Here is a 27,162-nt window from a genome sequence, read left to right on the forward strand (position 1 = left end):
GAGCTGAGCCAGGGTCAGCGTGGTGCCCCCCCCTGGTGTGAATTTGTGCTGGGGAAGCAAAAGGACAATTAAGACTAAGCTCTTACCCGTTCCGGTGAACCTCTGCCAGGCGTCTTCGCCGAGTGTTTTTCGGTTTCTCTTCCTTCCTTTGGATGCAGCGCGGATGGTAAAGCTGTATGGTTTTTATGGACATCCAGGCACTTTCAGGAAGGTTGCAGTGAACCGACTTAGATCAGCGATGGAGGCGGAGCAGGCTGGTAGTCCCGATTCCTGAAGCAAGGTTCGTCTTCTTTTGAAAACGGAGTCGTGGGACGTGTGAGGTGTCAGCGGAAAGGTGACTGACTTAAGCTAAGGCGGCGGAGCTGAAATTCCCGACTCCTGAAGCAATATCGGCTTCTCTTGGAAACGGAGTCGGGTGACGTGTGAGGTTAATCCGCGGAAAGGTGCTTGACTTTTGCGGTGGCTGTCGGTGCTGGTAATTAGTGAGTGGGCATCGACTTTTCGTTGTGTTAAGCCGCGCATGATACTTTGGCGAGTAATATTCGTTGCCTGGCGTTGGAGAAGGTGTGTCATCGCCTGTGTCCCGAGTCTCCGTTCAGGAAAAGAGCCGCGGTGTGGAGAAGGGCAGCGATTTGGTGAAGGGCGGTGATTCATGAGGTGTATCCTTCCCCAGTCACGGTTTGATATACCAGAGGGTGTTGAACATTTTTCCCCTCATTTCTGCTCCTGCCACGTCAGTTCTGTGAGGGGAATCAGCGCTGCTGGGGCATAGAACAGCGTCAGCATTCTTCCTGCGCCGTGAGGCTGAGAGAGAGCGACGGCGCCCACCACAGGAAGTTCCCGCCCATTTCCACTAACAGTGTATAATCGAGGAAACTGAAAGGGGACTGGGGGAATTTATTAAGCTAGGAACCAGGGATACTATCAAGGTGAAGTGTGGTGTTACTGGGATTCCTGGGGAGCTTTACACTCGTTATTATTTTATTCAAGTGTTATGCATAAGCAAAAGTGTTCCCATTGATTCTACTCAGTGTGACATTTGTGTATGTCTTTTCAATTTTCAGTTGGTTTAATTTGAGTGAAAGCAAGTAATCCTAGCCCCCTACTGTAAGGCCATGGCAGGTGCAGGTATGAGCCAGCCCCCACCTTTCCTAAATGAGCTAGGAGAGCCAGAAATACCTTGGAAGAGATGGGTTGGAATATTCAAGTCATATCTCATAGCGATAGGGGGAGCTAATTATAACAATGTAAGGAAACAACACATATTGTTACATAATTTGGGCATACATGGAAGAAAGGTGTTTGAAGACATAACGGGGAGACTAGTAGATGATGAGCAAGAAGAGGTAGAAGGTGTGAATGTTTATGATTATACCTTGATAAAATTGGAAGAACATTTTAAAATGAAACTCAATGTGGTGCTGGAAAGGCATAAGTTCTATAAAAGGGTACAGAAGAAAGATGAGAAAGTCACAAATTACGTAGCGGTTCTTAAGGGTTTAGCTGCTACATGTGATTTTGGTGCGTTAACGGACTCTATGATAAGGGACCAGATTGTGAGGTGCACGAATGACTCAAGGATTCAAGAAGAGCTCCTTACGAGAAATCCTGACCTGGAGGAGGCTTTAAGTATAGCTAAAGGGTTAGAGCATACAGCCATGTGTATGAAAGAGATGAAAATACATGATGGAGCATTGAGGGAAAGGAATGAGAGTAAAGGGGCACAAGAGGGGGAGACCATTTGCAAGGTAGGGGAGAAAACTAAGGCTGGTCAGCGCAGTAACCCCCAGGGTTGGTTATGTTACAAATGTGGTAGCCCTAATCACCTGGCTAATAGTTGGAAGTGCCCTGCCAGGGATACTCTGTGTAGGAAATGCAACAAAAGAGGGCATTTTTCCAAGGTGTGTAAAAATGTAAACCAGAAAATACATATGGTGGATAATGTTGAAATTGATGATGTAAAGGAGAAGACATTTATTTTCCAGGTGGGGGATGAGGAGGAAAGTGAATGTAATGAGCACCCTAAATGTGAAATTACCTTGGATGGGAAAAAATGTGAAGTTTTTGCTGATTCATGTTCCCGTTACACTCTCATAGACAAGAAGGAGTTTGAGGAGAAGTTTGCGGGACAGGGGATAGTTTTGGAGAGAGCAGACATAAACCCAGTAGGATATTACAAGGAGCGCATACCGTTAGAGGGAATGACAAAAATGAGGATAACTTTTAAGGATAGGCACACAGTAGGGACAGTATATGTTGCCAGGAGGGGTTCGAATCTGTTGGGGTGGAAACACCAGAAGGATCTTGGTATCAAATTGGATCCCAATAACAAGGAACAGGTACTCTTAGTAGAACCCTCCAGGGTTGCGGAGGAGGTTATCCAGGAGTTTGAGGAAGTATTTAGTGAAAAGCTGGGTGTGCTAAAGAACTATATGCACAAGATTACACTGAAGGAGGGTGCGAGGCCTGTAATACACAAAACGCGTTCCATACCCCTACGCATGAAAGAACCTTTGAAAGCCGAGTTGGACAAACTGGTTAGCCAAGGAGTGATCAAAGAAATAGAGACTTCTTCATGGTTGGCCCCGGTCGTGATCACGACCAAGGACGGAGGAAAGAACATTAGGTTGTGTGTGGACCTGAGAGACTTGAATGCAAACATTCTAGTAGACCGATACCCCCTACCAAGAATTGGAGAGATGTTAACCACCATACAGGGGGCGAGGTATTTTAGTGTGCTGGATTTGTCCTCAGCCTATTATCAGATAGAGCTGCATCCAGATTCACAGTCCTTGACAGCCTTCACTACTCCGTTCGGCAATTTCAAGTTTTTAAGGATGCCTTTTGGTTTGGCGTCGGCGGCAGCTGCCTTTCAAAGGGTTATGCAGCACATCCTGAGGGAATGCAGTAAGACCATGTGCTTCCAAGATGACATTCTCACCTATGGCTCAAGTGAGGAGGAACACAGTGAAAACTTGAAAGGAGTTTTAAGAAAGCTAAGAGATGTAGGATTTACTACCAGGCTGAGCAAATGCAAGTTAGGAGTGAGCTCCGTGGACTACTTGGGGCATACCATCTCCGAAGAAGGGATTAAACCAAAAGATGATTTGGTCAATGCAGTCAGAGATGCACCTACGCCTTCTAACAAAGAGGAACTGTTGTCATTTCTTGGCTTAGCTGAATACATGGCTAAGTTCATTAAAGACTTTGCTATCAGAACACATGCCATGAGAGAATTGTTGAAGAAAGACAGCAAGTTTGAGTGGCGTGAAAGGCAGGAAGAGGCGTTTAGAGACATAAAGAATGCTATAATTCAGGCCCCTTTCATTGGCAAATTTGATCAAGGAAAAGAGATCGTGATAACCACCGATGCAAGCAACAAGGGAATAGGAGCAACATTATCACAGAAAGTGGAAAGACAACTCAAGGTGATTGCTTTCGCGTCAAGGACACTTACTTCCCCAGAAGCGAATTATTCTACAGTGGAGAAGGAGGCTCTGGCAGTATTCTGGGCCATCAAACACTTCAAGTTCTATGTGTGGGGGGTACCATTTGAGGTACACACGGACCACAAGCCATTGGTCCCACTTTTCAGCAAGAAGAACATGGAGGACATGACCCCACGCATAGCCAAGTGGGTATTGGACCTACAGGGGTATAATTTTCGAGCAGTTTACATTCCTGGACAACTCAACAGAGTGGCGGACTTCCTCTCTAGAGCTCCGGTCTCCGATGAAACAGCTGAGGAAAAAGAGCAGGATGACATATTGGAGATAAATGTAACTGCTGTGATGAAGGGAGAGTGGGAAGAGCACTTAAGAAAAGATGAGACTTTGAAGAAGGTTAAGGAGTACATTGTCAAGGGATGGCCAAAGAAGTGCAAGGAGCTGGAAAGAGAAATCCAACCGTTTTGGAATGTAAGAGAGGATCTCTCTATTGATGCGAACTTTGTCATGAAGTCAGGGAAACTAGTGCCTCCGGAGGGAGTGAGGCAGCAAGTCATCAACTTAGCTCACGAAGGCCACCTGGGCAGAAGTTTGTGCAAGAATAGATTGAGAGCAGACTATTGGTTCCCAGAAATGGACCGTGAAATGGAGGAAAAAGTTCGTGACTGTTATGCTTGCAGCATCAGCGACAAGTCAAAAATCACCAAGCGCGCTCCATTGATACCAGTTGAAGTACCTGAGGCTCCGTGGAGTAAACTGGGATTTGATATCACAGGACCGATTCATGGTAGAGGTTCACAGGAGATGTATCTATTGGTGCTGATAGACTACTTTACCAACTGGATCTCTCATAAATTTGTGATTAACATCAACACCAAGGCTTTGATAGGTTTCTTGAAAGAGGTGTTCACGAGAGAGGGGTTTCCCGCTACTATAATAACAGACAACGGTGTCCAGCTGGTTTCAGAAGAAATGACTGAATTCTTAAAAGATTGTTCTATTTCCCACGTCCGCACGCCGTTGTACTGTCCCAAGGCCAATGGCAAAGTGGAAAGGGCAAATCGCTTACTTAAGGAGAGCATCAAGTTGGCAGGGAGATCAGGAAAAAATATGGAAGACGCAATTGTGGAAACGTTGTGGGCTTACCATACCACCCCTAATTCAACTACAGGGCATTCACCTTTCAAACTCATGAGGGGGAGGAAAGCTGGATCTAAGCTGTCCCCGCAATGGATGGAAAGAAGAAGTCGTCTAGAAATAGACTCTGGAGAGGTGAAGAAGAGAATTGAGGACAAGCAAGACAAATATAAAGAGTGGTATGACAAGAAGTGGGGAGCTAGAGAAAAGAAACTCAGTTGTGGACAGATGGTGTACATCAGGAAGCCTGACAGAATGGGGAAAAGTGAAGACAGGTTCTACCCTCCAGGGAGGATAAGAGAGGTCAAGAGCAACGTAGTAGTCATGCAGGATGGGAGAGTGTGGAGTCAGGATAGGGTGGTTCCTGCCACAACAGAGGGAAACAAGTCAAGGGAAGTTAGGGATGGTTCCAGCGACAGAGCAAGGGAGCTAGGGCACCGCAGGGAGAGTCAAAGGAAAAAAAACATCCCAGCCTGGCACCGTCAGTATAGCATGAGGTGATGCTGTCCCGCCATTAATGTTATTCCCGGGGCCCTGCCTTAGGTATTGTATTTGCTGTATAGGCCCTGTCCGGGGACACCTGTTTTACCTTTCTGCCTCACCTCTCTCGCCTTTCCCCCCTTCCTCCCCTTTTGTTCCCTTAGGGAAAAAGATGTGTTGTAACCTTAATCCACCCCTCTTCCTGGTTGCCGTTTCCCCCTCCCCTTCCTAGCACTTTGGTTTAACCCCAGCTGTCAGCCTGGAGGCAGCCTTGGAACGTTGGCATTATTATGCTACCCAGCTGGGGACACCGGATGATTGATACCTAATAAAATCATCACTTCTGATTTACCGTGTAGTGTCAAATTACTACAATAACCCTTGTGGTTAAAGTTCCGGCTAGAGAGAGAAATCAGAGTTTTGTCCAGTGGCAGCTTTTACTCTCTATAAAGTAGCGCAGAGGGTTAATATGCCCGCTGCAAAGAACGCGTACCCTGCAGATCACAGATCCCTATTTTATGTGGATAGCTGAGTGGATTACTGCTTTAGTCGCACAGATCCTTGCGTTACTGCAGTTCATAAGATACACCCCGGATACAGAACAGTGACTGTTAACTGTCATCAAAGAGCTGCAGTCTTTTATTATCTATTCATAATATTGGTAAAAAGGGTTCGTTTGGGTAGATATCTATTCTGACTAGTAAAGCCAGCCCTTAGCAGAGCTTTAAAATAAATAAAATGTATGTGATAGAAGGGCTATTGAGAGATGTGGGGCCCATTTGCCCCAAGGTAGTGAAGGAATCCGAGTAGGTCCTGGGGGAAGGAGGAGGGGAGATATGGGGAGGGGGGGATCACCAGAAATTATTGTTGCACTGGTTGCCTCCGTTGCTAAAGCCGACCCTGACAAGAGATCAGCGCCTGGGGCTCTGCAAGCGAAGGGCACGCCTACCCAGGTTCACGTTCTGTCCATACCGCCACCCTCCTGCCAAAAACTACATTTCATTTTCAAGTACTGGGTGTAATTAAATAAAGTTGTTTTCATTGTGATTGGATTGTCATTTATTATTGTGGGATTCTGATTTCTAGTGTAAAAACATACGTTTATCAGCAAAACTTACCAAGACTTCAAGATGCCAGCTATCTTTCTGCGTGGGGTGTCCAGCTTCCCATATTCCAAATACCAGTGGAAAAGTTTCATTTGGAGGGTCTGTGCCTAGAAAACATTTTAGTATGACTTGCCAATGATAAGCTTTCTGCTCTTATAGCCAAGAGTATTCTTGACTCCCACCACATGGGACTTCGTCCATTCTATGATATTGAAACTGGGCTAGTTTCAGCAACTAATGATCTTCATATTCTCCTGCAGATGGATAGAGGTGGTGAAGCCACTTTCTTAAACTGGATCTTTCGCAGCATTTACTGTGGTCTCACATTCCATCCTGTTAGACGGCCTTGCTGATATTGGCATGAGAGATGTGGACATGAACTGGCTTCATTCTTCTTCAGTGCCTGTATCCATGCTGTTCTTTAATTCCTTATCCTTCTGCCTTCAAATATATTACCAGTGGTGTGCCACAGGGCTCTGCCCTCAGCTCTACACTGTTCAATATCTATATTGTATCTTTAATCTACTCGATATTTACTTTCGGCTTAATTTTGTATTATCACGTGACACGTGGATGATACTCAGCCTATCATACACGTAAATGGAGACAAGGCCTCTTTCCAAATCCAGTCAGGGGCTATATGGGTGCCATTGGTTCATGGGTGGATGCAAACTCAATGCAGCTGAATACTAATGAGACGGATATGCTGGATTTTGCGAATTTTTCTTTGAAGAATTCCCCATGATGGCCTGCTGATTTAGGTCCCCACCACTTACGGCAACCCTTGTTCGAATCTGAGCATTATTTTTCATACCCGTATTTCCTTCAAGGAGTTTATTGATAAGCTCACGTACACCTGCTTTTTAAGCTGTGTAAGTGAAGCTCATCCCTGTGGTCCAGGAGTGTATATTCTCCTGTGTGACCCACAGTAACTTCTTGTGATTACACTCCAGGGTTGGCAGAATGCCCTGGTCCAACTAGTCCTTGGATTAAACAGATGCTTTGGGATTTCTTCTCATCTCTAATACCTTGACTAGCTTCCTATCAGGATGCACTAACCATGTGCCCAGAGTCCAATCGGAGTAATGCACTCTTCCTTGTCTCACCATTTCCACCAATGACCTCACAGCACAGAAATATGATGGCCAGTGGTAGAAATAGAGAAAGAGGAACTGGATAACAGAGAAACCGAGACAATGGACTCCACCCCTCTGACTCATCACATCTGTTGTTCCGTAGGCTGTAGTGGATATCTAAAGGCAGAGATATATTAGTAACTACCATGAAAGTTCGGTACTCAACTGTAACAGCGCTTGGATATACCTTAGCAATATCTCTGTAACCAACTTCCTATACTCTGAGGTGGAACTTGCAATTCTTCAAGTTAAACATACAAATAATTAGTACCATAAATATATGTTCACTGACAATTCTCCCTATGAATAGATGAATTACCTCAATCTTCGTCACTATTCTTTCTCTTTGGAACAAGAGTTATAGTTTCTGCTTCACTCTTGTGTCACAGCAATTATATTAACACATGTTAAAACTTCTGCTAGTCCTTAACTTAGCAATATGTGTAAAGATACTAGAACTCTAATGATGGGTGCCAGGACTCCAAAATACGCGAGAGCTCATAACCTGCAGGGCAATGTAGTTTGTTGATGGCGCCCTACCATATTTTAGATTGTGGAGTAAGAATCCTACTTCGTTTACTCTACCTCCCTTTTTGTTAATTTCACGCCCTACCATGTAGGCCGTTCTCTGTGCATGAGAAGTCTCAGTCCAGGCAGCGCTGACACTCTGCAGGGACCTCCAGCCTTCTGTTGCCTAGGGAAGGCTCAGCACAAATAGGTTTGGAATAAGGCTCCTGCCCTCACTAAGTTCCAGGTGGTAAGCAATACCCCCAGCCCTGCTTCCTGACACTTTCTAACTGAAAAAATGCAGCTCAAAGCAACGCTCAGTTTGTTAAAAAAAAAAAAAAAAAAAGAAGAAGTGCTGGGGCTCTCGACAGGAAGCCACTGCAGCTTGTGTCACACATTGCCCCTGTCATGCTGCCAATGATAGTAACAACACAAGTACTAATTATCACACTGCTACAAGTGTGACATTTCTGACTATTCTGGCCCCCAAAGCTATAAAAATGGCTTGGGCGGCAGGTAATAGTCATTTTTAATGTATATTGAATTAATAATTGACTGTTGTTTTTAGTATTTCTAAATTAGCAAGCCAGCGCCACCTTGTGGTAGGCTGTCCAAATCACCGGTGTTGACAATTTAGTGCCGGTGTCCAGCACCAGAAACCACCGGCTCAAATTAAGAATTGACTCAAGGACCTGCAACAGGCCTTATAGGCCTCTAACCCAGTTATATACTAAGAATGTTCTTTTAGTATGTTACGGATAGGTCTCTCAGTTCAGAATCAGTTAACCTACTGCTGATCTACAGGTTCAGCAGTGTATACGTTTGGAGGTTGTGCATTTTCAGAGATCAATACTCTTGTCTCTTCATTGCCTGTCTCAAGCTACCTCTCCAGTTTCTGTAAGTATTTGAAAAGCAATTTACCCTACCCTAAGTATCAGCATTTCTGTCAGTATAAGAACCAACTTCTCCCTCTACCTGAATAACCAATATAGATAATATTCAAATGAAATCGCATCATTAGTTCTAAATATTGTACTCATTAATGTTTGTGGGATAGGGAAAGGTCTACTGCTGGTTCTGTAGAGTGGGCACCCTTTCCTTGAAGGCCCTAAAGCATGGAGTATGGTGTGTGACCTTCATCTCAGCACACACAACGTTCATGTTTGTGTACTGAGGCCTTTCCATGATGTGGAATGAGATCCAGAGTGGGACTCTGTGGTTGGAAGGGTACAACAAGTGAACCCCTCATTCCCCAGCAGTAGGGGACTTAACAGAGGTGGCAGCAAAAGGCAGGTTGTTTTGTCTGTTAGCAGCATTGTGGAAAGCAGCATACTGGCATCGGCTGTGTTTCAAATTATTTTGCCAGTTCTCTATAACTGGGTACTTCACGGATTCATAAGAGGAATGGATGCTGCATGTGCATGTACTATAGATGTGAAGATATTGCACCTGCACAAGTTGCCAACATGTGAAGATTGCCTGTGGAGAGCGAGACGGTGCATGTTACTACACCCAGAGCGAGTTTCAATTTATATGAGGCATACTCTGTATGGTACCTAAAATGGAGGCCTAGACGAAGAGACCAGACAGCAAATGTATATTGTCGGGCTTCCCCTAGAAGATTCTAGGGGTCTCTTTAAATAGGTCAGACAGCGAAGTATTGCTGACATTTAAAAAAAAAAAAATTTACGTTTGAAAACCTTAATTAACAAATTCAGAATCTACAGTACACACATTAAGCATCGGATTATTACATCTTGTACAGCAGGTAATGAACCACGCATCATAACGATTCCGAGAATACAATCAAGCACAAGCCTAATCGTAGGCAGCACGACTGTGATGAGATAAACAGCCCATTACTGAAGGGGACAGAGAAAGTGTTGCTGAAATTAATAAAGGAAACAGAAGTTCCCCTGATACTAGGAAGGTCCCCTTTCCTTGCCCCTGGCCCATTGTTTCCTGGAGAGGCTAGCACTTGGCTCCTCCTTGGATTTCTTGGCTAGCACCCGGTGCTTGCCCTCACACTCATTCCACCTCTAGTCCTCAGCACTACAGGCTGCCCTTTCCACCCCTTGCTCAGGGCACTTCACACTCAAGAAGTCTGCGCTGCATGGCAGGAGTCATGATACCCATGATTATGTCTGTCACATGTGAGATGCCCAGTTGTTACCATATCACAAGTACAGTGAATTATTTCCCCAAGCGAGTACCCCAAATGCAACGCCCGCATGCTCCATCTGAGTGGCAAGCTACAGCTGGAATGCAGAATCTGAGACCACAAAGTCTGCTGGCACAAATGTACCTCCACCAGACGTGTGCTGGCGGCCTACCCTTGGTTATGGATTGCGTGTGATGTGAAACGTGAACTCGACTCTGTTGGTGTTGCAGAAGGCCCAACTGAATTATCCTCACTTGGTGGGCCTTATAGAGTGCTATTCATCAAAACGAGGCAACCTCCACAGACTGTGGCACAGGCCTGTGAAAGGGCTTCATGAATGTCACTAATCGGGACAATGTTCCCCAAAAGGTAGGACGAGTGAACTCGAGGGGGGCTGTGACTGAGAGTTAGCAGAACACCAGGCAATATCTCCTTTCACACACCAGAACGCTATAACCAACAAAAGGGCCAGGGCGAATATACGGCACCACAGGACAGTGTCCCATGACATAACAAGAGTACTGCTCCATTAGTTCCTGATTTATTACCCTCTGCTAAATTGTGCAGAGGGATTATTTTTCTTTATTGTGTGTGATATAATTAAAGTGCTTGCTTTTCTACAAATCATATTACTTGCTTGATTGTGAGGTTTTACTTGTCACCCAATGCCTGTTGATTTGAGTGCACAGTTCCTAACCCCACAACACCCCCCTGAGTGAGCCTCGAACTGCTCTGCATTCTACTCTGACACCAAAGTGCTAGTTGAGTTTAGCTTGAGGTTCCGTAAAAATTATTACAACGTGCTGGGCATTACCGAATATGGACGAGTTTTAGTATCTATGAACCGTAAATAGCGAGTTCGATAAGTGTATGCATTTTCGCTACACTACCTGTAAGGGTTCGCCTAATATTACGGGTTCTTCATCTAAACCCTCGGGTTCCATTTTAGATACGGCATCCATTTTGTTTCTTGCCCTCACGTAGTCAGCGAGCAGGTAACTGTTCGCTCCCTGACCCTCTAGTTCCCAAGCCTTGCGGAAGACGCATATTCCTTTCATGCGTCTTTATGGCCGGAGGAATGACACAGCAGAGGCAGATGGCTCAGCTTGAGGGTAATCTGGCCGTGCCGGCCTATTGTGACAGCCGTGCAGGAGATGGGATCCAACTCTTTGATCCTACGATCATGCTTCCGATATTACCCCCACACTCTTTTCTCTACACGTGTCTGACTTCCTTGCAGCTGCTCTTGTCTCTTCTTCTTTGTCATTTACAACTCTAATGGGTATGCCTAATGGTGGGAAGATGTACTTTTACAGTTGGGAACCGGCATTGCTACTGTAATTATGTTCCGGGATTCTGAACACATGAAAGCGACCCTTTTGAAGTTTACTGTGGGAACTGAATTGTAATCTTTTTATTCGCATGTTGTGCAATGGCAACATTTTTGTATAAAAGAGAGCGACCTACATATGCAATTCGAAGCAGACTCGCAGAACCTACATGCCTATGTACTTCTAATGACTCTTGTTTCCCTGCAGTAATAAACGCTGATCTTTGACGCCGAAGGAAGTGTCCCGTGTCTCTGTAGTTGTGCGCCGAAACAGGTATCCCATGAAGGTTATAGGTGTTGTTCCCTGGCACCGCTGGTTCTGTTAAAAGTCCAGTCCTTCAGTTGGCGCCCAACGTTGGGCGGCTTCAGCGGTACCGGTCCAAAGCCTGATGATCGTGAGGAACTTCGTGTGAAATCTCCGAGGGAAGGTGCACCCCGCTTCATCGATCCTGTTGTCGAAATAAGTGGCCCGAAGATTTTCCCTGCGAAGATTCCCGCCTCCTGACGGCTGCGACGGACCGATGCCCTGACTGTCGACCTGTCTTCGACGCCCGGCGCAGACCTTACGTACAAGCGAGACGATAGACGGGCCTTCCTGGTGACGCCATTGAAGTTCTGAGTTAAGTATTTGTGGGTCACTCCCAAGTCCTTAGTGGTTGTTCTAGCTTCTCGAAAGCTTTGTTGTAGCCTTTTAAGGTTTCGTTGTAATAGCTCACTGAGCTTTGTTGTAGCCTCCTCAGGCTTTGTTGTTAGCTCTCCGAGCTTTGTGGTAGCCTTAAGGCTTTGTTGTATTGCATGGTTCCATTGCATTTGTGGTTCTTAGTATTGGTTCTTAGTATTATTTGACAGTTGCAATTGCCAAAAACCGAGGGTTTTGACTTACACGAGGTTTAACTACTTCGGTAATCCTTGAAGTTTGATACTAGGTTAGTGTGCACGATGCCTAGCCATAGTGGTTTGTTTCGTATTTTCAAATGTTGCGCAATGGATTCCCGGTTGGAGGACTCGTGTCCGATACCTCCAGTTGGAACTCCGATACATGATCTTTATAGTCGACATGGGGTGGGTCCTATAATATATAATGATTACTGGGTCCGCTATACAAAGAAAGACGGTGACCTTAGATGGCCACCACATGGAACTTTTGAACTTTCGATTTTAGACAATCTTGAGGCTAAATTATTTTTAAAGAAAGCTAGGCCAGCTATGTTTGATTCCTTTCGGATATGGCGTAAAGAGGCCAAGCAGAAAGAAATCAAACAACTTAAAAAGGATCAAAAACAAGGGTTCGTTCCGATAATGCAAACTATACGAGAATGTAAACAGGAAAAAGAAGAAAAGGAAATGGAAATTTCTACTAGATTGCATCACATGAAAATAGATAAATGTTATCCGGTTTTACCGACTAGTCTGGATAAGAAAGGAGAAGATTCGAAGGAGGATTCCTTGTTATCGTATTTAATGAAATCACCACCTCCTTATGTACAGGGTGCTACTGCTCCTGTAGCTCCTCCTGTAGCTCCTCTTGTTGCTCCAGCGGCTGCGGGTCAGCCCGTTGTTAACCCTACGTTTGTTCCACCACCTGTCCTTGTTCCTACTGCTCCTGTACCTGTACCTTCGCAAACTGTTGTTTCTGCTACTCCGACTACCTTGTCCGTTCCTACTATGCCTTCCTTCACCTCCAGTGTTGTTGCCCCTGTTTTTCTTTCTCCTTCTGTTCGTAAGCGTGTTCCTAACTCTGTTGCTACCCTTTATTCACCACTTTCTGGTCCGTTATTCCCGTCTGATTTATCTGAAACTCCTCAGAGACGGAGTCAGATCCCTAGTGGTAGGGAGAAAGAGACGTTAGTAACCATGGCACATAGGTGGATAAGACATCCTGCTAACTACACTCCTCGTGTGGTCTATGACACGTTTTCTCAGTTTAATGAGCCTACGCAGAGATTCGTGTTTGAAGAGATGTGTAACTTTTTGAGGGAAGAATGGTATAACGATGATGTAGATAATGTACCGCCCGATATAATTGAACTCCAGAGTCACTTTTCGAATGGTATGATTGTAGGTGGAGATGTACGACGTGCCTTGGAACGTTTGTTAGCAGTCAGATCCACAGCGCATTCTCGGGTGTCATTAGATGATACCACTGAGAATTGGAAAGCGGCTCCTGGTCAGTATCCCATGAGAGAGGTTCCGCCACTTTGGGTGCCTGGTGATCCTAATGCAAACCCTGTGGTTCTACCGCATTTTCGAAGGGTGTGGATACACCTACCATGGAAACGATCGGAAGTTTTGCAAGTGAAGCAATCCTTGCCTGATCCGCGTAAGAATCCGGCCGGTTATTATAAGGAACTGTCCCAATTGGTGGAAGCTTCCGTTATGAACATGGCCGATATCGACATGTTGTTCGGTAATGTTGTACCGCAACCAATTTGGGCGAAAATTCGTCAAGCCAACCACGCAAATGAGTTAGGTGGTGATTGGGCTGCACTGATAGCGGCTGATGCATTACAAGTTGGAGGGGCTAAGCCTGAACAGCTGATCTTGGATTTGCCTCAGAAAATCATTACGCTCATGAAAACTCTCATGCCAGCGATGAAGGTGAACTGGGATAAGTTATCAGCTTGTAAGCAAAAGAAAGACGAGAGTGTCTCGGATTTCTTCACAAGGTTTGAGGAAGCGTTTGTCGACCACAGCGGCCAGGACCTGGGCGCTGAGGGAGGCCAGCGGTTATTTGTTGACAAGTTCGTGTCGAATTTGTTGCCTGAGCTAAGCAACAAATTGAAGAATTCAGAAAGTGCGTGGGCGGTTTCAACCACTGCACAGATATTAGCAACGGCCCAATACTATGAGAATAGGGAAAAGGAAGAAAGTGATCGTGTAGAAAAGAAAACGAAGGAGCTCAAAACGAAGGTTTTGTTGCAGCAAGCATATCCTCCACGATCAAACCAAAATGATTCACAACAGCAGTATCGACCACGGGCACAGCCCGATAGGATGCAGCCGCGCTCTGATAACTTTGATTATAGACCTTCACTTGGGTATAATCAGTGCGCATATTGTAGGAGAGAGGGACACATAAAATATGATTGTCCTGCCTTACGGGACCGTTTGAATGGTGTGTCAACACGAGGAAACCGTGGTGGTGGTCCTCAACAGGCATCACGAGGTAGAGGTCGTGGTTCATCCCAAAATCAGATTGATCGCCATCAAAATCAATCGGATGCGAATAATTGCTTTGACCAGCGAAATGCGGGGTCAGTTCGATCTGCACAATATAATGTGGACGATTATTACATAGAACATGAGACTGTTGCAAACGACCATTACTAGGACAGCCAACGGCAAAGAGAGGGAGTAGTATCAGTTCCGGTCGATCAGAGTGGGCCTTACGTTGCAGTGGCTACATCGGGCGTAGTTGAGCCTTTTCTGTTAGACACTGGTGCGACGAAAAGTTCCATCATGCATTCGAAACTCCCTGGCGCACCTTTGTCTGGCTTAACAAATGTTTCCGTTGGATTCTCCGGCGCCCCTGTTAGCAACCCAGTCTCTAGTCCTTTGCCCCTTATAATTGGACCTCGTGAGCTAACGGCTCCACTGATTCTATCTACAGGTTGTGGTGAGAATCTTTTGGGCCTGGATTTGTTGAAACGACTATATGCAACCTTGTATTGTTCCCCCGAAGGAGTAGAGCTTACCTTAGGGCGGAGAGTGATCTCTCCCATGTATTTATCGGTCGATAAATTCCCAACGGAATTAAGTTCCCTCCCTGCGTCCCTATGGGCCACAGGTCCCAATGATGTGGGCCTGTTAGACATTCCACCTTATGTGATTCAATTGAAACCGAACGTGCGATTACCACGTTTACCTCAATATCGTATCTCTCTTGATGGCGAACGAGCGCTGTTAGCGATTGTTCATGATCTAATTGGAAAGGGTGTTGTTGAAGAAACTCGTGGAAACGTGTGTAATAGCCCTGTATTGCCTATTCTGAAGCGAACTGACCCAACTAAACCTCCTGTGTATCGTTTCGTAATAGATTTGAGAGAGGTAAATAAAATAGTGGTTCCACAATTTCCTGTGGTTCCCGATATCACGGCCTTACTAACAATGATTCCAGCATCTGCCTCCTGGTTCACGGTGATCGATCTAAAGAATGCTTTCTTTAGCATCCCGATTGCAGAGGAAAGCAGAGACCTATTCGGATTCTCATTAGGTGGTCGCAGTTTTAGGCTAAAACGCGCTCCACAGGGCTACTGTGAGAGTCCGTCAATCTACAGCCAAGCACTTAAAGGTCAGCTTGATGCCTTTGTTTTACCGACGGGGGCGGCTTTGATTCAATATGTTGACGATCTTTTAGTGGCAGCTGATACAGAAGCTATTTGCAAAACGGCTACGGTATCATTATTGCACTATCTACATGACTTACACCACAAGGTATCGCCTTCCAAGCTACAGTATTGTTGTCAAGAAGTTACCTATCTAGGTCACTTATTGTCAAAAGAAGGGAGAAGGTTGACCCCAGAGAGAATCGCAGCGATTTCCCGAATGACTGTGCCAAAAACCCAAAGAGATGTTCGCGCCTTTTTAGGTATTACGTCCTATTGCAGACAATGGATTCCAAATTTTTCATTGTTGGCGAAACCATTGATAGCCCTTACGCGCAAGGATGTTTCATCCCCATTGCCTTGGTCTGAAAAGTGTCAGAAAAGTTTTTCTGAATTGCGTGATGCGTTGTGTTCGGCTCCTGTGTTGGGTACTCCGGACTACAGTAAGCCGTTTACACTATACGTTCACGAGAGGGATAGTTGTGCGTTGAGTGTGCTGGCACAACCTTTTGGAGACAAGCAACGCCCATGCGCCTATTTTTCTTCGACTTTAGACCCAGTAGCTAGAGCCTTGCCGAGTTGTTTGAGGGCAACAGCGGCAGCTGCGGCGTCCATTCGACAGTCCGCAGGTCTAGTCATGGATAATATGCTTACGGTAATGGTTCCGCATGCAGTTGACACTCTATTGAATCGAACGAAAACTCAACATTTGACGAGCGCAAGATTGTCTGGATATGAGTTGACGTTACTGGCCAGTCATATACGGATAAAACGATGTAATGTGTTGAATCCAGCAACATTGCTGCCGATCGACACGGAGTCAAGTGGTGAAGCACTACATGATTGTTATCTCAGAACTGAAGAGGAAACTAAGGGTCGTATTGACCTAAAAGATACTCCATTGGCAGATCCCGATGGTACTTTATATGTGGATGGTTCCTGTTTTAAGTTACCGAATGGTGATGTGACGACTGCGTATGCTGTAGTAACATTGAGTACGATTGTGGAAAGCGCAAGATTGAGTCAGAATTCGGCTCAGGCTGCTGAGCTGATCGCATTGACGAGAGCGTGTGTATTGTCCAAAGATAAACGGGTGAATGTGTTTACAGATAGCCAGTATGCTTTTGGTGTGGCACATAGTTTTGGGCGACTGTGGAGAGAGAGAGGATTCCTCACGTCGCATGGCACGAAGATTCAGCATGGTCAGCTTGTAAATGACCTTTTGGATGCACTCACATTGCCTAAACAGGTGGTTGTAGTTAAATGTAGTGCACATCAGAAAGTAACGGATGATGTGGGTCGTGGTAATGCGTTTGCGGATGAGACGGCTAAAGAGACAGCTAAAGATTTGACGAACAGAATGTATGTTACGAGCTCAGTGAGATGGCCAACAGAGACTGGTATGTGTGAAGACACGATTGAGAGTGTCAAGGGAATACAGAATGAAGCCACAGAGACGGAAAGGACTAAATGGAAAGAGAGCACGGGAAGATTGGATGAGAATGGATGTTGGGTTGATTTGTCAGAAAAGCAGAGATGGATGTTACCGGATGCGTATGTGCTCGCTGTCGTTACAATGGCTCATGGTACGGCGCACATCAACACGAAAGGTATATGCAAGTTGTTGTCTCATGTATGGAAGAATGATGGGATCACTAAGTGTGCAGAGAGAGTGGTTAAGAATTGTATGGTGTGTTTAATGCACAATCCTGGTAAGGGCACCCCCACTCCACCTGGCCATTTTGCCCCTCCTACGTACCCTTTCGAAGTTATTCAGTTGGATTTTATCCACATGGAGAGATGTAATAATTTGAAGTTCGTTTTGGTGGTGGTGTGTGCATTCTCTAGATGGATTGAGGCCTACCCCCTTAAGGATAATACGGCCTTATCCACGGCAAAAATTTTGCTCAAAGAGTATTTTCCCCGCTACGGAATGCCTCGGGTCGTATGGTCGGACAACGTAAGTGAGTTTGTTGGGAGTGTGATGAAGAGTGTGTGTCGTGGCTTAGGGATAATACAAAAATTCCATAGTGCAAACCATCCACAATCAGCAGGCTTGGTGGAGGGATATAATGGCACCCTAAAACTAAAATTGGCCAAAATTCAGGCGACAACTGGTCTATCATGGCCCGACGCGCTGCCTCTAGCTCTCCTGTCGACCAGGGCAACTGTACACTCTGAGTAGGGCTCAGCCCATACGAGATTGTGTTCGGCCGTCCTGCCAATGTATGGGGAGTCCCAAGGCCTAAGGAGTTTGATAGAGTCGAATATCCTATGTTGATTGATTATCTCTATGATCTGACTGCTAAATTGAGTTTGATTCATCAACAGGTCTTTGAGGCTTTGCCATCACAAACAGAGGGTCCTGGTCATCGGCTCCAACCCGGAGATTGGCTTCTCGTCCGAAACTTCGGACGAAAACGGAATCTTGAACCGAGATTCGTGGGACCGTTTCAAGTACAGCTAGCTACGAGGACGGCGGTTCGACTGCAGGGACGCAAAAATTGGGTACACGCTACCCACACCAAAAAAGTCCCGCTTCCTTTGCCGTCGGACACCTGGATAAGAAGAGGTTTTTCCTCATGTGAAACAGACACTCCACAACACTTTGTTCCATTCAGCGAAGCTCAGTCCATAACTGACACCCCTCGAACAATTTCTTTGCCATCGCCATTGGAGAACTCTGAAAAATTGCCTGAACAATTGAACACTCATTTGCCGTCCAATCCACTGTTTGAAGATCAGACTCGCCCTGGAAGTAGCCGGTACTTTCTTCGTCCACGAACAAGCCACAAATAAAAAGATTTTTTTTTGTTTTTAGGTTCTACATTTGCCCTGAATGTAGTGGACATTGTATATTGTGTATTTTTTTCCCCTTTTTTCGTACAGCCAAGAACATTATTTAGCTAGAACCTACCATCCAGGTGGGCCGTAGGGCCGTGCGGGTACTTCCTTCTGTTTAGCAGCTATCGACACAAGGTCGGTTTCTTTTATCGATTTCTGGGAACTCCTGGGAATTGGTAATCGCTACTCAGAACGAAGTGCGTCAAGAACGTCGCGGACGGTCGTTAGGGGATGGAATCATCATTATCTGAACTGTCGAAAAGAGAGGAAATGTTGGCGCAAAGATCTGCATTGCATAAAATATTTCATACGAAATGGTTTTTCTTGCAGGTGGTCATACTGTTCCTGACTATATCTATGTTACTGGTGGGGGGAGTATATTATGGGTCCCAATTCTTATTGTCTTCTGCTACGCCTACTCTCCCATCTCGTGATCTGTATTTCGTTTCAACTGTCTCTCCACATTCCTTTTATCTTCTGCCACAACACGAACAAGTCAGACGTGCGGAATTCAGAAACAACTCTTTTATTCAACTCTTGCATCAGCATCAGTTAGTGGTAAACACTACCAATTGTTGGGTGTGTGGGTTAATGCCACATACCATGGATAAGGGTATTCCGTACTTAGTTCTGCCTTATAGTGCCCAAGGGTCAGCTCGAGCATTGCAAATCATGTTCCGTAGCGCACTAGATTCCTACCCCCATCGAGAACCACGCTCAGCAAACTTTGGTTCTGGCCCGTACCACAAGACTCTGGCGAGAGCTATTGCAGACTTAGATAGAGATATTTTTGACGCATCGCTCATCCCAGAGGAAGAGGTGCGAGCATATAAAGAACTAAGTGAGGCTGAGTACAGCTTATCAGTGGGTGAGAGGCAGCTTAAAAGCTCGTCACCGATATGGATTGTACCTCACCTAGGTAATTTCTGCTTGAAAGGTCTTGGTCGAAATCCGAGAGCTCAGTTTGGGGAGAGCGCGTGTAATGAGACATATGTCTTACCAACACTCTCCTACCCTGTCTTCCTGCCTGCCAAGGGTACTTACTTTGTATGTTATGATCGAGCCTATACATGGTTACCTCATGATTTCTCGGGTACCTGCTATATTGCGAATCTTTTGCCCCCGACTTTCACTGTGGCCTCTGATTATCACAAAACTAGAATTGTGAGAGGTGTGGTTAGCAAAGAAGATACTGCCGGACAAGAAGCGGGAGACTTCTTTAAGGGTTTCCTACCGTTCTGGGGACCGATGGTTAATAGCAGGAACCTGAGGCAGTTAACTCGTGTAGTAGAATCAACTGCCAACATAACTGCAAGTGCCCTTGGTAATTTGACAGCCGAACTTCAGGCGGATAGACTAATGACGTTGCAGAACCGTATGGTTCTAGATATCGTTCTAGCAGATAGAGGTGGGGTTTGTAAAGTCATCCATTCGAGCTGCTGCATATTCATACCTGATAACGCCCCAACGGTTTATCAAGCCATCTCTCTAAGTTGCACAAAATTTCGGAGTCCATACACGTGGACGAAGGGAGTTGGACGCTTCTGGGATGGTTTTGGGGTCTGATATCGACTTGGGGTTGGAAGTTTCTGATGATCATGGGGGTTGTTGTGACGTTTCTGTTCACATGTTGTCTTTGTGTGCAATGTGGTCCTGCCTTATGTAGCCTTTGTGCTACGACGTGTATAAGACAGCCCGTTGTCACCAAAGAGGCATTGAAGGATAGAATAATGTATCAGCAACATCTCAATGATCTGATGAGTATCGAAATCAATTATGATTCCGACTAGTGCTTGCCTACATGAGGGCAAAAGGACCGTCTGAGGTTCCGTAAAAATTATTACAACGTGCTGGGCATTACCGAATATGGACGAGTTTTAGTATCTATGAACCGTAAATAGCGAGTTCGATAAGTGTATGCATTTTCGCTACACTACCTGTAAGGGTTCGCCTAATATTACGGGTTCTTCATCTAAACCCTCGGGTTCCATTTTAGATACGGCATCCATTTTGTTTCTTGCCCTCACGTAGTCAGCGAGCAGGTAACTGTTCGCTCCCTGACCCTCTAGTTCCCAAGCCTTGCGGAAGACGCATATTCCTTTCATGCGTCTTTATGGCCGGAGGAATGACACAGCAGAGGCAGATGGCTCAGCTTGAGGGTAATCTGGCCGTGCCGGCCTATTGTGACAGCCGTGCAGGAGATGGGATCCAACTCTTTGATCCTACGATCATGCTTCCGATATTACCCCCACACTCTTTTCTCTACACGTGTCTGACTTCCTTGCAGCTGCTCTTGTCTCTTCTTCTTTGTCATTTACAACTCTAATGGGTATGCCTAATGGTGGGAAGATGTACTTTTACAGTTGGGAACCGGCATTGCTACTGTAATTATGTTCCGGGATTCTGAACACATGAAAGCGACCCTTTTGAAGTTTACTGTGGGAACTGAATTGTAATCTTTTTATTCGCATGTTGTGCAATGGCAACATTTTTGTATAAAAGAGAGCGACCTACATATGCAATTCGAAGCAGACTCGCAGAACCTACATGCCTATGTACTTCTAATGACTCTTGTTTCCCTGCAGTAATAAACGTTGATCTTTGACGCCGAAGGAAGTGTCCCGTGTCTCTGTAGTTGTGCGCCGAAACAGGTATCCCATGAAGGTTATAGGTGTTGTTCCCTGGCACCGCTGGTTCTATTAAAAGTCCAGTCCTTCAAGCTGATCATAAATTCTGGGAATAATAGTAAAATTAATCCCCTCGACAGCAGTGGTAAACAGCTCTAGTTGATACAATGTGAGCCCCGTGATTTTGGAAACATTTGTTGCCTATGAAATGTTATGAGAATCATTTGCTTGTCAAGTTATAATTAGAATGATCACCAGAAGGCAAATGCACCCCAGGGAATCCATCACAGGGAAAGACAAAGAAGATTGAGTAGGAATAATAATAAATCTTGACACTGCTCATGTGAAGACATTCTAAGTTTGCTATATCCCTTTTTTAAAGAGACAAAAGTATATTCAAACCTTGGTTACAAAAAAACAAGTTAGATCGATACGAAATACCACAAAAGGCAAGTGATATAGTAGAAGAAGGGAAAATCAGGGTACAGTTGTCTCCATTCAAGAGATATAGACATATTGGTTGGGAAAGTATATGCTAGATGGAAAAGTGCACTCAACGGGAGGCAATATAAGTGACCTCCCATTCAAAAAAGGATATTGTTGGACTTGACCCTCCCTTCAGGGTCACCCTCAAACTTTTTGCCGTCACCCATCCTGCTCCCTGAACCTGTTTTTGTAGGCTTTTAGGACTCTGTGCACTTTACCACTGCTAACCAGCTCCCTCCTTTAAACATAGCAGAATTGGCTTACACCCAATTAGCACATTTAATTTACTTATAAGTCCCTTGTAAAGTGGTACCCAGGGCATATATAGTAATTGCTACTAGTGGGCTTGCAGCAACTGTGCCACACACTTAAGTAGCCTTTTTCAAATAAGTCCCAGGCACACCATTGCAGCCAGTGCGTGCAATTTTAAACAGCCACTTTGACCTGGCAAAATAAACCTTTTGCCAGGCTTAAACCTTCATTTTTAATACAAGAAAAGTCACACCTAGGGTAGGCCCTAAAGAGCCCATAGGGCAGGATTCACTGTATTTAAAAAAACTGAACATGTACTTTTAGGCCTCTGCCATAGGATAACATTGGGTTACCTCAGTACATTTATTAAGTGATAACGTTTGTGTGGGAGCAGATGGGAATAACATGTTTTGTGTGTGAGGATTTGCAATTAAAACTCTCTTTAACCCCTTCAGCGCTAATGACAAGGGTAACTCGTCATGGACTTTCCATTGATTTCAATGGAAAGTCAATGGAGCTCATCGAACACCCTTAGCAGCCAAGTGGTTAATGGTAAAATCAGATTTTAAGTCATAATTCTGAAAATGCCACTTTTAGAAAGTTGGCATGTTCTTGTCCTATCCATTTAGTGCCTGCACCTGTTCCTAAGTCACATGACTAGGTGTAGTTGCCATTTGGCCTTAGTGTATTTCCCATCGACAGTATCATAATAGGGGGACTAATGTTGGCAGCTGTCACCTACCACATTTGCACTTCAAAGACACTGGCTCACCTCATACACAAAGGTCATGACACTAGTCTATTGTACCCCCAGACAGATTGGGACCATGGAAGGGAGGCAAGAAAGAAATTCCAGACACCTCTGTAAGGGGAGACTCCAGAAGAGGGCAACTGGTATAAAAAGGGGACTCTCAGCCCCCGTCTTCTGTACACCCCTGGAACTCTGAGTACTACAGAAGAAGGATGCCCTGCTGTTTGATGCCTACCCTGATTGCTGAGAAGGAATAATAGACCTGCTACCTTCGTCCCAGGTTGAAGTGACCCCAAGGGTCAGCTGACTGACCTACTGTTCTGAACTACAGAGACATAACAAGTTCCAGAGGCCCCTCTGCAACTGTCCAGATGACCTGCTGCAACTGGACGTGCCAGAGCTCTGCTGGCCTCTGCTGGAGTCCATTCCTGATCCCCAAAGTGGTACCTCCCAGGTCCTGGACCTGTGGTGTGGCATCAGTTGAGCTCTTCCCTGAAGAAAAGAAGAAATCCTGAAGTTTGGGGTTCTCACAACCACAAATGGGACCATTTGTGCCAAGATCTTGCCTCCCAAGGTGACTGCCAACGCAAAGCTCTTGTGAGCCCAACTTGTCAAATTACAGTGGCTGCCGGCAATGCGAGATCTGCACACTGCGCTACAGCTTCGACTGCCCAAGGTGACTGCCAACGTGAATCTCTAGCAACGACAGTCTGTGAATCTCGACATGATGTTCTTGTTACAGCAATGACTGTCCGTTACGTTCAGCATGCTCTTTGCGTTTCAGCAATGACCATTCACGACACTCTCCCTGCTCCGCACTGCTTCCTCCATCACAAACTGAACTCATTGCGCTGGATTTTAGAAAGCAACTTTTTTAGTGGGACTAACCTGGTCCCTGTATCCCACGCTCCATCGTGGTCAGCTTGTACTTGTGATTTTCACCCGGTCTCGTGCAACTAGATAACCAAGACTGGTTTTAGGGCCTATACTTACCTGAAATCTTTAAAAAATGGAAACCTCCGGTTCTACTGATTGGATTGTTGTCGTTTTGGTGTCAAATGATTTATTAAATTTTACTCTATCTATGTGTGCTGTTTTCACTTCATTGCTGTTTGTCGGCTGGATAAATGCTTTACACATTGCCTCTGAGTTTAGCCTGACTGGTTTTGTGCAATGCTACAGGTTAAGCACAGGTTAATGTAGTTACTTTTGTGGATCACCCTAGCAAGGATTGTGGCTGTTGTTTGAGAAGGGCTCACGCCCCCTCAACCAACAACCCGATTTCTCAAAGGTTATGCAAAAGTGAACTGTATAAAATGTAAGTAAAGATTTCAAAGTATCTGGGGCTTCGAACTTGGATTGATCATTCCTGAGATAGTGTATGTTACCACTCTAAAGATGCTTTTGTGGTTAGGTCTTTTACCCATTTATCAATACTTCTTGGCTCTTATGAGTTCCAATGCCAAAGGGTAATACATTTATTGGCAGCAAAACATTTGCCAATCCAAAGCTTACAGAATGTATCTGGGAATTATATTGAGAACTGATTCAGCAATAGTATTCGAGGTGACATCTGAATCTCTGTGTTGGTTTTGATTCTGTTTGAATTTCTTTCCACCACCCTGAAGTGAGCTGCATTCAATAAACGTAGAGACACCACATCTTTCTTTTGCTTCTCCAGCATTGAGAGTTTTCTTTTAGATGGAGCGTATGAAGTTTTGGTGGTGACCTGTAAGCTCTGAGTAATATCTTTTGTGGTACTATTAAAAATTGCAGATCAGGACTGATTTGCTTGTAAAATACCAGAGCTTCAAACCATGATGCCACTTCTTTAGACATATTGCCTAGTCTTATGGTCTCTGTAAGTCAAATCTGTTTTCAAATGCCATTTTTGAAGGAGGATAGCAGGTCTGAAGTTTGAACATACCCCTTTACAACCATAAATAGAGAAAGACTGTCCGAATCTGTTTCTTCTTTAGAAAATACTTCGGGCTGCTCTGTTCCCATCGTTACTGAAGGAAATATTCAGAGTTAGAGTCTGAAGAAAAGGGTTCTGAAGAATGGAGAATGTTATATTCTGCCAAATGACTGTATTCCCAACGAGTTGAATGTAACAGTATTTCTGTGACAAGATGCCTAAGGGGTACTAGGAAAGCTGCACTGCAAAATACATCCACTTCAACAGGCATCTGCTCCACTATTAGACTGCAATATTCAAAATGAAGATCTATTATTAATAATACGTCCGACAATCTTAGAAATTCCAACCACTTTTGCATCAACTGACTTTTGCTACACTGGGTACCAACATATCAAAACATCTTCATTGAGTGCTCAAAAGCACAACTGGGAAGGAAAATCCGCTTCTGTATGCAAATTCGACAGCGTAAGTTCCGTGTGAAAAGGAGCAAGACACTGTCAGATTGCTACTTCCATGGATAAAGTTTACTAGGATCTTCTCTGTGATGTATGTTGCAAACAGTTATGTGGGAGGGGATAATTGACCATGAACTACGGTTGTGTATTTCAGTTCCAATCACCTTGCATCTGTAAAATTCCAAATTTAAACTTGTCAATCATAACAGATAAAAAAATCGACATGTAAAGAACGTGCAGCAAATATAGGTTAACCATTGGTAGTGTAAGGCCTAATCAATCACACCTGCGGTCCTGTCTGATATTTCACAACCAAGAGTCTTATGATAAACATTGTAAACAATGGTAACTTCCCTAGTGAAGGTAAAAGGAAACACTGCCCAATGGTATATGTCATTGTAAGGCATCAACAGGTTTCTCAATTAGCGATAGAATTCGGTCACCTTTTGATAGTGCCTGACCTCTACATAATTTAGAGTAGATCAATCTATTCCAGAAGGACCTTTCTGCCCTAACTACAGCAGCTAGGGCAGCACAGAACTACAAAGATCAGAAGAGAATATATTGGAAGTGCACCACCGAGGCTCTTTACTCCAAGCGTTTACACCCTGTAGTCTACTTTGAATATTGAAACCAAATGTTGTAAGAAGAAACAATTTCTACTACTATTCATAATTACATTTCTTCTACGGTGTATATACATTTGGCAGCAATTTGAAGATATTTCAGTTGCAAGGATTTTGTTTTGTTGCTTCTGTTCGGATTTTACTCACTCAGTGAAGTCCTCTTTACATCTTTGAAGGAGTTCGCATGCCCGCTGTACCTCCTGCTCGTTTAGCAAAACCAGTGTTCCAATTGTCAGGTGTAACTTAGCTGAGTTCTGGAATATACTGGCGTCAACTCCTCGATCCTACAAAAGAGTGAGAGAGAAAATCAGGTTTGTATTCGTGTTCAGATTAAATATATCTTTGCAGGCTTTTGTCAAACATCTCACTATTCTATATTACCCTACAGAAATACAACAGTACAATGTGTTGCAGGGTCCTGACCCCACACACATACTTTTTTTCTGGTTTTTGATGCAACTTTGACTGAGGTGTACTGGGTCACTGCTAACCAAGTTCCTAGTACCAGTATTCTTCCCCTAAAACTGTACCACAATTGGCACAACTGTAGCAACCCTTATAAGTCCCTAGTAAATAGTACCCATGGTACCTAGGGCATTGGGACTGAAGATAGTCCACTGGGGTTGCAGCACAAGTTGTGCCTCCCCAGAGCCCCCTAACTAAGACCGTGCAAACTGTCCTTGCAGGCTGCGTGTCTTGGTGCAGAGAACACTGAAGAGTAAACATGGCACACAGCCCTGTGTGCCCTGCCCCCATACACTGCAGGATGTATAGGTAAGTCACCCATACTGCAGGCCTTACAGCCCTAAGGCAGGTTGCACTATAGCCCATATGTGGACATATCTTCATGAGCAGATATGGCCCTACACTATTAAGTCCATTCTTAGATATAAGGGGGGTGGGGAATTTGTATCTCCCGACCCCCGAGACATCTAGATTTCTTACAAGGGCAAGAAGTTTTAATTTCTGTTTTGTCCGAAGGACAACCCTGTTGGTCACAGCCAGTTAATAAGTAGCTCTGAGTAGTTTGTTGGCAGTAAAAGGGTCAATTCAAAAGCTGGGTCCTGCGCTTTCATTTCCCTAGAGCAGAAGAACAGCATGATGGAGTGGAGCTCAAAGTTGCAGCCAGCTCCATATAGAACATCCACAGCACTGTCCAGTAAGAGTCTTTATACTTTCTTCCTGAGGCTCTCGTGTGGCTTCCGGGCCATTTCCTGGTCCTTTCATTTTCTTCGAGCACCAGACTAACATTGAGCTTTTGCAGCTCCAGAACACTCACAGCATTGGCATGTAAGAAGCTGCCTTATCTGCCTTTTTGCCCCTGTTCTAGCCTGAACCTTATGTGTCTCTGTACCTGCTAACCCCACCCCACCCCACCCCACCGGTGGCCCTTTTTGACAGTACTGACTTGCTTCTCTTGGCCTCTTATATCTTACATCATCCAGGGCTTACATTAAACCTCATTAGTTTTTCTTTGGGGCTTTTATGCAGGTCTCAGGCCCACCCCCATTTCTGTCCTTGCACTGGACCTCTCGTCTCATTTTGTGCTTGCACCAAGCAGTAGCAGCTACA

At 44.9% G+C, this 27,162-nt stretch overlaps 1 protein-coding gene across 1 annotated transcript in view; it reads right to left on the reverse strand.

Moving 5' to 3' along the window:
- ASCC1 (activating signal cointegrator 1 complex subunit 1) overlaps positions 1-27,162 on the reverse strand; it is a 771,288-nt gene that overhangs the window by 393,808 nt on the left and 350,318 nt on the right. The window contains exon 6 of the mRNA XM_078643075.1: positions 25,738-25,874. Within this exon, the coding sequence (XP_078499201.1) occupies positions 25,738-25,874 (137 nt within the window). The remainder of the gene's footprint in view (positions 1-25,737; positions 25,875-27,162) is intronic.

The sequence above is a fragment of the Lissotriton helveticus genome, chromosome 5_1 (assembly GCF_964261635.1).
Source record: "Lissotriton helveticus chromosome 5_1, aLisHel1.1, whole genome shotgun sequence".
Taxonomy (NCBI): domain Eukaryota; kingdom Metazoa; phylum Chordata; class Amphibia; order Caudata; family Salamandridae; genus Lissotriton; species Lissotriton helveticus.